Raw genomic sequence first — 12,689 nt, 5'->3', positions numbered from 1 at the left:
GTGAGGACTTTATCCTTAGGAAGATGGACACATCCTATCATGGAATGGAAGGCTTGGGGAGATCGCAGAAACTAGTGGGGCCCTCACAATTACTCCTCTTCTTTGGCCCCTCCTGAACTGTTTCCCAGGCTTATTAAATTGCCCTCAATTTCTAGAAGTGCCACACATCCTTTATTTTGATACTGCTAAAAGCCCAGTCCACTCTTGTTTCATGTGACCATTTCCCTTTTTTCTTCTAGGTGACACAGCACAGAAATCCTTTTCGAAAGTGTCCACACTTGACTAGGTGTCTGTACTATTTTCTCATTGGTCATTCTTCCCAGTCATGACTTATGCAGAGTCGAGTGCCTAGAAAAGTGTTCGTCACACAGACACCCATAAGACACCTGATAAATGAACCAAGGCAAACCAGGTCCTGGCAAACAACTCCCTAAGGCAGGCAGGAGAGGGGAACTTACCTGTTTTCTCATCACATCAGTAGCCTGCATAATATATCGTGGAGGCAGCCCGTGGCTTCTGGCTAGAGTGATGGCCTGCTCCAGCGTCACACTCAGCGTGCACCTGTGGGACAAGGTAGTAGAAGTCATGATCAGACCCACTGAGCCATTCCTAGAGAAACCGGAGCTACCAGTGTCATCAGAAACCAGCCAAATGCAAAGTTACTCGGAATCCAATATTGACTCCTCTGTATGGAGTTCCTATTTAAAAGGAGGCCACAGAGGCACATACATTACTGGGGATATAGGTTAAAAAATTTAAATATAAAATGAATCTATTGTGAACTATGTATAAAAAAGAACTTTACCATAGAAAATTGAATAACTGTATTTATAGTAAAAATTTAATAATATTATTAATAATACATATTATTTAGAATAAATAGTGTTTAATTTATCTTCTTTTAAATATTGGCAGTTAATAGATTTTGGTTTGGGTTTTCAGAAACACAGTCTTATGACAGCACAGAGTGACACCAAACTCATGATCACCTCTTCAGACTCTTCAGGGATGGGATTAACTGGCAAGAAACTTCTCTAGATCTGTCCAGGACTTTACTAACGACCCTAAGAAACACCAAGTAACAATGTGGGTGCTCTCATACATGAGGAAATGTGACTCATCCTTAGTTATGAGACAGTGGTACAGAATCCCAATACATTTGGTGGATTTTACTGATTGTCTAAGATGAAGAGGGGGATTTAAAAGAACCATTTATAATATGAAAAAGACCCTGTCAAGGCCAGGCTATACGATCAATCACACATCACTCTAAGGAGGAGCATGCTGAGTTCCTCTGACCAATAAACAACCCGAAGAGTTGCTGCTCATAACCACTGCTAAGAATTTCTCTGGACTGCTTGCAAGCCGATGGTCTGAAGTTACATAATTAGTTTCTAGTTGGACACAATGTTCACAAGCATTTAGTGTCGGAGTCGATCCGAATTGTCTCACGCACTGTTGTCCATGAACCCGTAGGCCACCAAAGGACAACCAGTGTACCTACCTGACGGTTCATGTAAAAACAAATCAATTTCATTTAACTGCCTGCCTCCTCGACAGACTACAACTTTTTGTCCTCACTGAGGTGTTCTCTGCTCCACTTTAAATCTGTTAACCCTAACAGTTTAACCAACAATGCTCATTTCACCAGCTGAACGAAGTTCAAGAAATAAAAAAATCTTAATTTCATTTTCTAATCCTGAGACATATCTGCACTTTCCTGATGAGGCATGGCTTGCCTATTCTGCTGCAAAGGCAGACACAGAGAGGGTTTTTGTCAGCAACCTTCTTAATCATCTCACACTGACTTAGTCTTCATTTTACAGATTGGGAATAGCAACACAGCGGGAAATGGGCGGCCAGAGAATTGAAAAAATTTTAGTTCAACGGGGCCATCCATGTAGCCAATAATATAGTCAAACAGGGGGCATCCAAGTGTTAGTCATCTCTTCTGTTTCTCCCTCCCTTCCTCACTGCTCCCCACCCCCCATCTTTCAAGACAGAGTCAGTCTCATTATTTAACACTGCTGGCCTAGTGCTACTCACTATGTAGCCCAGGTTGGTCTAGAACTCACAGCAATGCCCTTGCTTCACCTCCCGAGTCCGGGATCAGAGACCTAAGATACCACATGTGGACCAATGACATCTCACTTAGAGAAAAACTGATCTTCAAATGAGTGTGTGTGTGTGTGTGTGTTTTCTTTTCTCAGCCAATCAAAAAATATGCTGTGTGCATTTTAATGAAGTCTCATGATTAACTAAAAAAAAAATTTTAAGGACTTTTTTAAAAAAAAAAGATCACGTAAACATCGGGAATATTGTTGGCTTTGTGTGAGGTGCATGTGTGTGTGTGTGTGTGTGTACATTTGCATGCATATTCATGTGGAGGTTAAAAGTCAATTGTAATTGTTGATTCTCAAGAGCCTTCTACTTTGCTTTTTTGGATGTAGAAAGACCTTCTGTCCATGTGTTGCTTTTATTCGTTAATGAATAAAGAAACTGCTTTGGCCTGTAGCAAGGCAGAACTTAGCTAGGCTGGGAAAACTAAACTAAATGCTGGGAGAAAGAAGGGCAGAGTCAGAGAGATGTTAAGAAGCCTCCGCCAAAGTCAAGCATGCCAAATCTTTGCCGGTAAGCCACTGCCACGTGGCAATATACAGATTAATTGAAATGGGTTATATTAATGTAGGAGTTAGCCAATAAGAAGCTAGAGCAAATAGACCAAGCAGTGATTTAAATAATATAGCTTCTGTGTGGTTATTTCAGGAGTCTGGGGGCCAGGAAACGAACAAGCAGCCTCCCACTACAACTCTCTCCCTGGAATCTGGAGCTTGCTTAGGGTATGGTAACTGGCTGCCAACTCTGAGGGACCTGCCTGTCTCCACCCCACTCCAGCATCCAGTACCGGGATTACAGATGTGCGCCACACCAGCCAGAGTGTTATGTTTTGGGGGCTTGAACTGGAGTCCTCATGCTCTCACAGCCTGGAGGTTACCAACTGAGCCTCTTCTCAGCACCTACCACAGAGGAGTGCCTTTCATTCACTGATTCGTTCTGGGCAACTTTCACGTATCCACTTTGCACCAACTACCATGAGCTGCCAGCAGAAACAGACTCGGTTCTAAGCTGAAAAGTTTCACTTTGGGGACTGCTTGCTGGAAATGATGCTTTGAGATTCTCCGAGGGGCCCTGGCAGTCACTGACACCATCACATGCTTTCTTCTTTAAGTTCACTAAGTAAAACGTGTTAACTGCAAAGGGTTCCAACTGTTATATTCTCCACTTCCCGGCTTCTTCATTCATAATGTGTAGTCTCGTGTGGACTTTTCATGGCTGCTGGCTATTTCTGGAACTGAGCTAGCAGAAGCTGCTTTAGGGTAACTCGACTAGGATTATTCAGATGAGTCATCGTTGCGTCCATGTGGAGTCAGGATCTTGCAGTATTCTAGCACAGCAATGGCTTCCCGAGCACTTTCCTGCTTGCACACTGCGCACAAGTGATGCAGGACCAGAGGCCCCCAAATCCTGCTTGTCTTGACTGCAAGTGTGTGTTGTCAGAGGACCAGGTGTTGACCGGTCTTGCTCGCGTGGAGGTGTGGCATCCTAACAAAAACTCTCTGTACAATAGCTTTCAAAAGGACTTGGTTCGGGCTGTGTGCTACAGAAATTCATAAAGCTTTAGATTAACAACGGAAAAGTGACCCAGCCATTAGCAATAATACATTTTTCCTACTGAAAAGCTTTTCTGAACTCTCAGTAACTCAAATGAGATCAGTCATGCTAAAAGCTAGAACAAATTTTCTATTCTCCTCATAGAAAAATTATATCACAAAATTATCATAATTTGGTAGGCAGTCAAATGCAGTGCCATAAAAAATATGGGAAAAAGAACAGAACTGGGTCACACAATAATATCATATTCCAAGTTTTGTAAGGCTTATTTTATTAGCATTTACCCCAGTGACTTGTTCTTGTTCTGACATTTGATAAATACTAACTTTCATTTCTTTTTTGTCTTCTCATTTTTCTTAAAGAAGACATTGACTTTAGGCCCTCACATCTTCACTGTTCAGCAAGAGCAGTCTTCTTCCTTTCCCTGCTACTAAATGAGAAGATGACATTCTGGGCTTTTCTTCAGCTAAGTCTAGCTGATGAGGAAAAGCGAGGATTCTCAAAATTACTTAAATGTAAAATGCTGTATTTCATCCATGTATTAACTACCATCTAAGTTCAGATTTTTAGACATCCAGTCTTCCATGAAGCAGTTTTTGCAATATGCCTCCTATTTAAGATGTTTCATGATACACTTATAATAAATTAGACTTTCAAAATAAAAAAAAGTCTCTCAAAGCCTCAGGGCCTTCTGCATATTTGGTCATTTATAATAATCACAGACGGAAAATCAGTCTAATTCTAACTACATCTTCAAACCTTCCAAGGTCTATTGACTCTTTTAATGTTGATTCAAATTGCAGTGCATCAGTCCCTCTGGGGCAGATGCTGTATCACGAACACGTGGGGAGATGATCACTTCCTCCAAACGTCAGGAGTGGAGTTGGACTTGGAGCAAGACTGATGTGGGACCAGTGTTGAGTGCTGGTTGTTGTCCCAATGTCTTTGCTCTCAGCGCACACAGGCCCAGAGGTGATGTTTTGCTTAGAGTTAAACATTTTGTGCTATCTCTCAGAGCCAGTATTAAAAGCTTTTGTTATTAGGTGTGTGTGTGTGTGTGTGTGTGTGTGTGTGTGTGTGTGAGAGAGAGAGAGAGAGAGAGAGAGAGAGAGAGAGAGAGAGAGAGACATATTGATTCAGGTTTTGACTATAACTCAAGACAACAAATTTGACACGTGAACACCAGGCTGATGACAAACACCTCTAGATTTGTAGCCGCAGTTTGTCACACAATAGTTCATGTAAATGTTCATCTAAAAATATTTTAAGTAATCAAAGATAGAAAATGCAACACTTAAGAAGAGGTTCTTAGTATTTACTCTTCCCACATTTGAAAAATTGTGAGACTGAACACTAGTTCAAAACCTGTTTTCTGCGTCATATTACATGCTCAGAACTAAAATCAATGCTGAGAACGTCATCAGCACTGAGTCTGTAGATGGATACTGATGATTCCAAAGTAACTTGAGCTCTGTTTTTTAAACTATTTTGAGCATTAATTATAAAATGGCATCACTTGTATACATTTGATCTTATTATTAGCTTACAAATACAGAGTATGTGGTAAACAGACCGCTGGACTCTACGGGTTTGTGTCAGAGCCTCTGAATTGAAAAGAGCAGGTGTTGACCCGTCTTGATTGTGAACATGGTTGCTTGGAGGTGTGGCCCCTTAATAAACACTCTCTGTAAACTGGCTAACCCTGATGCTCACATGCTTAATTCACTTGCTTAATTAGAATGAGTTGATCACAAAAGGAAATCAGGTTAATTTGAAATCCGTGAGCTTTGCCTGGAGGAAGAAGGCAACGTCGTGATCATAAACTGCGTTTCTTTTCACTGTTCTTCACAGCTTTGGTGCTGCCTTCACTCATGGAGACAAGGGAGAGGAAATTCTCCAGGGGTACAGCACCCTAACAACCTGATAAGGATACCCTGGGGAAACTATTATTTTAATAAAAACTCTTCATATGAATTATGTCTTATATAGCTTTTGATTCATATTTAGAATCTTACAGATTTAGAATCTTCATTCAAGGAGAGAGTCTTGGTTATGACTTCTTTAATTAAAAGCTGGCTCTCTTTGTTCACGTGACTGTTGAGAAGACATTATCAGGAAGCTAATTGCCTGGGTTCTCATTGCAGCTTTCTTAAGCATCAGTTACCTGCATAGCATTCAAATTATGGAAAAGAAATGCCCAACACAGATCAACCCCAAGATGACAATGAGGTGCAGAGCACTGGGACATGAGCTGCTCTGGTAGACACCAGGGTACTTTTGTTAGCAGATGTGAGAGGCTGCTAATCACCTGACTTCACACACTCCAACCAGTGCATCAGCTGTGCGTCTGACTCATTAGTTTTTAACAACATATGAACTAACATACAGTTGTGAGAAAGATGTAAGTGCCTACGTTCAGTTTCTAAATCTCCTTCTCCTGGACAATTGTATAGCCCTATTTCTTCTGACTATATAAAAAAAGAAATCTACGAAACAGATATGTTAGAGATTTTCCAGCTTGATGAGAAAGAAGAAAAAGGAGGCACAAGAATTAATTCATTAAAGACACAGGGTAGAAGGACTTTTCAAATGCGATCCTAATCTTGCCATTTTCATAAGCCTATCTTGTAGTAAATGTGACAGCTTCCCAAAAGTGATTGTCTAGTGATGGTGATGATCTTTTATAGTCCCATTAAAAGTGGTATATTATTATGAACTCCATGTTATTAAGTTTAACTTGTCCATTCACAGAAGATCAATGTGTGTGTGCAATAGACTTCTGCATCCACTAGGGACTGCATCCTACTCACTTCCTGTCTTGAACCAACTCTTGAATCCTCCCTCTTTAGCTGTATTGCTAATGCTATCTCTTGTCTGCACTGGTCCCTCGCCCTCACCCTTCTATTTGGCCTCTTCTCATTGGTTTCTTCCACTGAGAGGGTGGTCTTCTTACAGTGCAAATGAAAATGTAATTATCTGAATGGTTTAGGTTTCTGGAGTCTTCGGATGAGGTATAAGGTCTTCCCAACACAGCTTCAGTTTCTGCTAACTGCTACAAGGCTCACCTGTACTGCTGACCATCTATGTAGTCACTAGCCCCCGAGGCTGCACAAGCTGCTCCTCATATGCTGACAGTGGGACCTGGTTTAAGTCACATACTATATTCTACTCATCGGGAGAGTGCAAATTTAAGAACACAAACACTGGAGAGATTGTTCTGATCAGGATGCTGGCTTTGCTGACAGCGCTGTGACCTTGAGTAAGTTATTTAATCTCTTTAAATTCTGTGTTTTCCACTCTAAATCTAGTTCACTGATAGTGGGTATCCTTTTAGGATTACATAAAATAACTCATCTTATTACTTATCATAGAGCATACAGTACAGTCTCAACAACTATCAGATTTCATCAATGTGACCACTGGCTGAACTGCTCTCTGTGTCAGCTGTAGGCTTCCTAGATCATAGGCTGCTTCCTGGAACTCAGCAAGCATTGAGTGCACACTTTTTAATGCACGCATGTATGCCTAAAAGGATTCATCTTGTTATAGGACCCGGCACCTATTCCTAAGAAGGATCCATACCTTAAATCTATTCAGAAATATGACAAATGCATTGAAAGTACACTAGATATTAGCAAAGTCAATAAATGGCTCCTTTATAGCACATACATGAAAGACTTGGTTTCATTTCCTTTTCTCCAGCTCCAAGCACTATTCCCCTATACCTATCTGCTGCTTAACATTTCTGGGGGGATTTCCTTTCTACTTGGAACATAAATATTAACGTATATTGATTAATTAGTTTTATAGAAATACTTCTGGGAAAAGTTTGCTTTGAATAAATCTCACTGGCTACAGAATAGCTTCCACATGAATTTGCGACCTCTACTTATTCTGTTTTGAGTCACTTCCTTTAAAAAGCTATGGGAGGCGTGAGAATATAAGCAAAGAGGTCAAGACCATGATGGAGACACCCACTGAAACAGTTTGCCTGAGCTAATGGGAGCTCATTGACTTCAGCTGGACAGGGAGGGAACCAGCATAGAACCAAACTAGTCCCTCTGAATATGGGTGACAGTTGCATGGCTGGGGCAGACTGCACAGCCATTGGCACCAGGATTTATCCCTACTGCTTATACTGGCTTTTGGGGAACCCATTCTCTTTGGATGGATACTTTGCTCAGCCTAGATTTAGTAGGAAGGGCCTTGGACCTTCCCAAGAGCAATGTGTCTTACCCTCTCTGAGGAGTGGATGGAGGATGAGGTGGAAAGTAAGTGGAGGGAATGGGAGGAGGAAAGAGATGGGAACTGGAATTGGTATGTGAAATGAAAAAAGAATGTTTTCTTATTTAAAAAAATAAAATAAATTATAAAAACTATAAATTAAAAAAAACCCTAATCTTTAGGCTATTCTTCACCCTTCTGAATAAAAACTGCTGCAGTTCAGCTTCCCAGGGAGGCTCCCTTGTTAAGAATAAATGCAGAGAAGGTGGAGATGCTCAGGCTCCCTCAGAGCCCCCACAGTAAAGTTTTACAATTAGCCTTCTATATTATCAATGAGGGAACACAGGTTAACACCTGCCTCTTTTCATGCCCTAAACTTTTGTGTTTATTCTAATGGCTTTTTTTTTCTAGGAATGAAAACTTCCTCTGCTTGAATTTAAGGGGGGCTCTTTTGCTGTTTTCAGTGGCTTTCTATGAGGCACCAAGGGAGGGTTCTAAAAAAAAGTACTAACAAGATCTGGCATTTTGTGTTCTCTGTTTCTTAGTGTACCTCCCCCCTCCCCACTTTGCCCATGATGAACCCTTACTGTGACTTCCGATAGCTCCTGCAGATTTTCTCTATTTTGGTAGGTTGACATAGTCATTTCAAGCAGCTGGGGTTATGTGGGTTGGGGGTACAGCTCAGTGCAGAGCGCTTGCCCAGCATGAATGAGGAGCTGGGTCTATCTCCAGTACCATAAAAACGAAAAAAACAAACAAGCAAACATAAAACCAGTCAGATGTGCTTCATATAACTCAGCAGTAAGGAGATGGATGGATTTACTATCAAAACCACAGGTCTCATTAGAACAATCAGAATGGCTGCAGTTGCTAGTTCCTCTGCCAGTATGGTGGTGTTCATGTACGTTGCTCACTTAGTGTTCACACTCCCACTGTAAGGAGGAACTCGTGACTGCTGCCTCATCCAGGGGACTCCAAAAGATCAGGTTATGCAATCATTTACTAACTTTAATAGCAAGTAAGGAACAGGATCCAACCCTTTCTGATTCAAAACCTAAGACTCTTCTCACTACATGAAATTCCTATCACATAGCTAATGCCTTTAGAGGGTGTGAGCTCCCACCATCCATAATTCAACACCCACAATCTTGGGCTTGGCAATTGTATTTGATATGCATTGTTTTAGGAGAGATGAAGCCAGGAAGCTCAGATTGCTTCTCGATGGATGTAGACCTTGCCGTCCTAAAAATGTGCCTACGATTAGAAGGGAAGGCGTCCTGGAACACACTCAGGGGTATCAATTGTAAAGCAATCAAGACAGAGACTAAACGGACAGGATGGCATGTTCCTTCCTAGCAGGGAACTGCATTCTGCTGCATGAAAGACGCTGTTCTGTGCGAAGCATCCATTCCTGCACTGCTCACACTCATCCCAGCCTCTAATTGTGTTTAACCATGGCAGAGAGCAGAACATCGCTGCGCAAAGTCTCTGGCAGGCAGAGCGAAGCACCTGATTGAAGAAACCAATTTGTTCTTGTTGCCGGGCTCTTTCTTTTTTTTCCTCCTTGCTTTCATTACCTTACACAGAGGAAAATTGCACACCTGGGGGCAGAAGTGGTAAGTTAAACACAGATCAATCCCCAAGTGGCTGCCGTGGTTCTTCACAGTCAGAGCTGCTGCAAGATTAATATGGAAAGACTGGGTGCTAACCTGCTAGTCTTTCTCACCCCACTAACCTTTAGGAATGCTTCTGTCACAAATTAAAAGCTTGATAAGATCACAAGTCGAAGGGGATTTCAGAAAGCCAGTACCTATATAACGGACCCCCTCTAGTAATAAAGCACCAAAACACACTTTTGGGTGGTGAAAAAGAATCCAAAACAAACTCAACTTGGAGCAATACTTGTTTCTAGAGACAACCTCTGGGTATCTGGCGAGGTTATCAACATTATCACTTGGTCTTTGTCAAACTGACAGTCCTGGTGAAATCTGGCGATATCTCAATTTGATCATCAGAGAGCTGAAAGACTAATGGATCAGCAAAGACAGGGCAGGCAGAGCACAGCCCCGTGACAACCAAGGAAGCAGAGTGCAGGAGTGACAACAACAGCTAGGGAGAGATCCTGACAGCAGCGCTAAGCTGGATACTCCACTGCTTCCGCTCTACCTGTCTTAAGGCCACAACAGAGTTTAAGCGGGCAAGTATCCAGGACTGCACAGGGAATTAACCATGAAATTCTCATTAAAGATCATGACACCTTCTATTACAACTTCTAACACAGACTCTTGAAATTCTCTGTGTTATCTTCTTGTTTTGTTTTAGTTTTGTTTCTTTGTTTGTTTGTTTTTTTCAAGACAGAGTTTCTCTGTGTAGTCCTGGCTGTCCTGGAACTTAGTCTTTAGACCAGGCTGGCTTTGAACTTAGAGATCCACCTGCCTCTGCCTCCCCAGTGCTAGGATTAAAGGCACGTGCCATTACTAGCCACAGGGCTGCAATCATCTTGAGTCTTGTATTCATTCTTCACAGTGCACAGGGCCTACCTGTCTTTACTGAAATACTCAGGCTTTGGTCTTTGGTTGGGCTGCTCCAGCTGTGGCCCCAGCTATGGTTGTGAGGATTTTAGGGGACACCGGCATCTGTGGCTGAAGTTGGGAAGATCTAACTAACTGGCTACAGTTCCAGTAGGTCAAGAAGGCAAATCACACTTTCTCCCGAGAGCTGAGATGCCTCTCTATTGCCCTTGTATGTCAAAATTGCAGGCTCTTCCACCTTTAGATGTCAGAACTCACATGGGAATGTTAGACACATCACAGTTACTTAGACTTTTTTACTTTAATGATGAAAAGTCATTATGCCAGAGCACTCATTTTACATAGACTAAGGTTAAGGCCTGTTTGACCCACACCTCTGGTGATATTTTGTTTGTGCTCTAACAAACCAAGCTTGCCTGAAATTCAGAGTATGGAGCTAGCCACACTAGTTAGCCATAGAGGCCAGGCAGTGGTGGCACACACCATTAACTGTAGCACTCAGGAGACAGAGGCAGAAGGATCTCTATGAGTTCAAGGACATCCTAGGCTATAGGAAATTAAATCAGTCTAAAAGATAAACAGCCAGGTGGTGGTGGCTCACACCTTTAATCCAGCACTAGGGAGGTGGAGATGGGAAGTGATGTGGCTGGGCAGAGAGAGATGTAAGGTGGGAGGAGACAGGAGCTCAACCGTTCAGTTTAAGGATTCCTAAAGACAGGATCTTGCCCCATTTGGTCTGAGGATTTAGTAGAGGTTGGAACTAGTGACTGGCTGCTCTGCTTCTCTGATCTTTCAGTTTTCACCCCCGAATATCTGATATCCCTAATATCCAGGTTTTTATTTAATGAAACTAATTAGCATTGCGTTACAAACATCACCAGAATCCTGTTGTCACAACTGTATCCTTGCAGTAATAAGTCACTCTCAGAACCCCTGTGTAATAAACCTTTCTCTGCATCTAATCTTAAGAAAATAATGGGCATTTCAAAATCAAATAATGTCATGTATTAATTTTCAAGATTTGTATCCAGTAAAGGCAGTCTAGGCATTAAGATAATGGCATCACTTACAGATGTGAACATATTTACATGGCAAACAGCTGCTTCCTTCATCCTTTTATGAAAACATGAATCTGCTATCATGGGTGAAATATCTAATTTCCTCTGTTACTTTAAGAGAATACATATATCTGTATTATTTATGTGGCTACGAGATCAGCAGAAATCTCTTTTTCTTTGCTTACTGTAAAATTCCATAATACTTAAATTACATCTTAGGATGAGAATGTGTGAGACACATCAACACCTGAGCTATGAAAAGGCAGCGCTACCAATCTTTTTACCAGAGCAGTGTCTTTTAGAGCCTCTTTATTTGAGAATATAGATGAGAGAATTGTAAAGTTTCTTCTTCTCCCTAAGAAAGAATCTTTCATTTAGTCATCTTTTAGTGATTTAAAATTCAAACATCTTCCCGAATCTTGCTATTTATCTCTTAAAGTATTTTCTGTCCAAATATAAATGGATACATTTGAAACTTTTATTTGCTCGTGGAGCATTTTTTACTTGTCTCACACAGAGGCTCTCACCTTTTATGGAAACCCCAGGGTAGACTCTGACATATTTTATATCTTTACGAGTTAGGACAGATGAAGCTTTGCTGTCTGCCTCTTGGGACGCTATGATTACCTAAGTCAGGTTACCTTGAATGTTCTACTTTCAAAGAATCTACATTACCTAATCTGAGCCTATTTGTCAATTTGCCCTTGGATGTCATGTTAATGACAGAATAGAATATACTAAGAAAGAGCCCTTCACAAGCTCAACGTGGTTGTTGAAATGTAAGTTGGCGTTCCCTGGTGAGGGCTTTTGTGACTGTTTATCACCATAGTGTTTATCTCTGTTTGAAATGAAAACTATTCTGCTGGAGGCATTGCTAATACTGGTTTCTTTGGCGTTGTTTTTGTATTTCACCTTCTGGATTTTTTATTTTCTTAACAAATGCTGTAATAAGTACTTTGGGTCCTATACTGTGATTACATAAATGGGCTTTGGTTGGTGGGTATAGGGTAGGGGATGACCTTGGGACTCCAAGCAGCTCTTGGACTGTTAACTAGGAAAATGCTTCTCAACTTCCTAACAAGCTATTAATAAATACATTTTGAAAATGGATCCTTTTAAGCTTGATTCCTAAATCTGTGTGTGTGTGTGTGTGTGTGTGTGTGTATCCTCGAGCACACATTCTATCACTAATAAAAATCAGATG

General features: G+C 41.3%; 1 protein-coding gene across 1 annotated transcript in view; it reads right to left on the bottom strand.

Moving 5' to 3' along the window:
- Prex2 (phosphatidylinositol-3,4,5-trisphosphate dependent Rac exchange factor 2) overlaps nucleotides 1-12,689 on the bottom strand; it is a 289,087-nt gene that overhangs the window by 15,421 nt on the left and 260,977 nt on the right. The window contains exon 38 of the mRNA XM_041667469.1: nucleotides 459-561. Within this exon, the coding sequence (XP_041523403.1) occupies nucleotides 459-561 (103 nt within the window). The remainder of the gene's footprint in view (nucleotides 1-458; nucleotides 562-12,689) is intronic.

This window comes from Microtus oregoni, unplaced genomic scaffold (genome assembly GCF_018167655.1).
Source record: "Microtus oregoni isolate MIOR12 unplaced genomic scaffold, Mior012 000017F_ref0000208, whole genome shotgun sequence".
Taxonomy (NCBI): domain Eukaryota; kingdom Metazoa; phylum Chordata; class Mammalia; order Rodentia; family Cricetidae; genus Microtus; species Microtus oregoni.
Note: the sequence above shows the minus strand (reverse complement) of the source record. Positions and strands in the feature narration are given on the sequence as shown.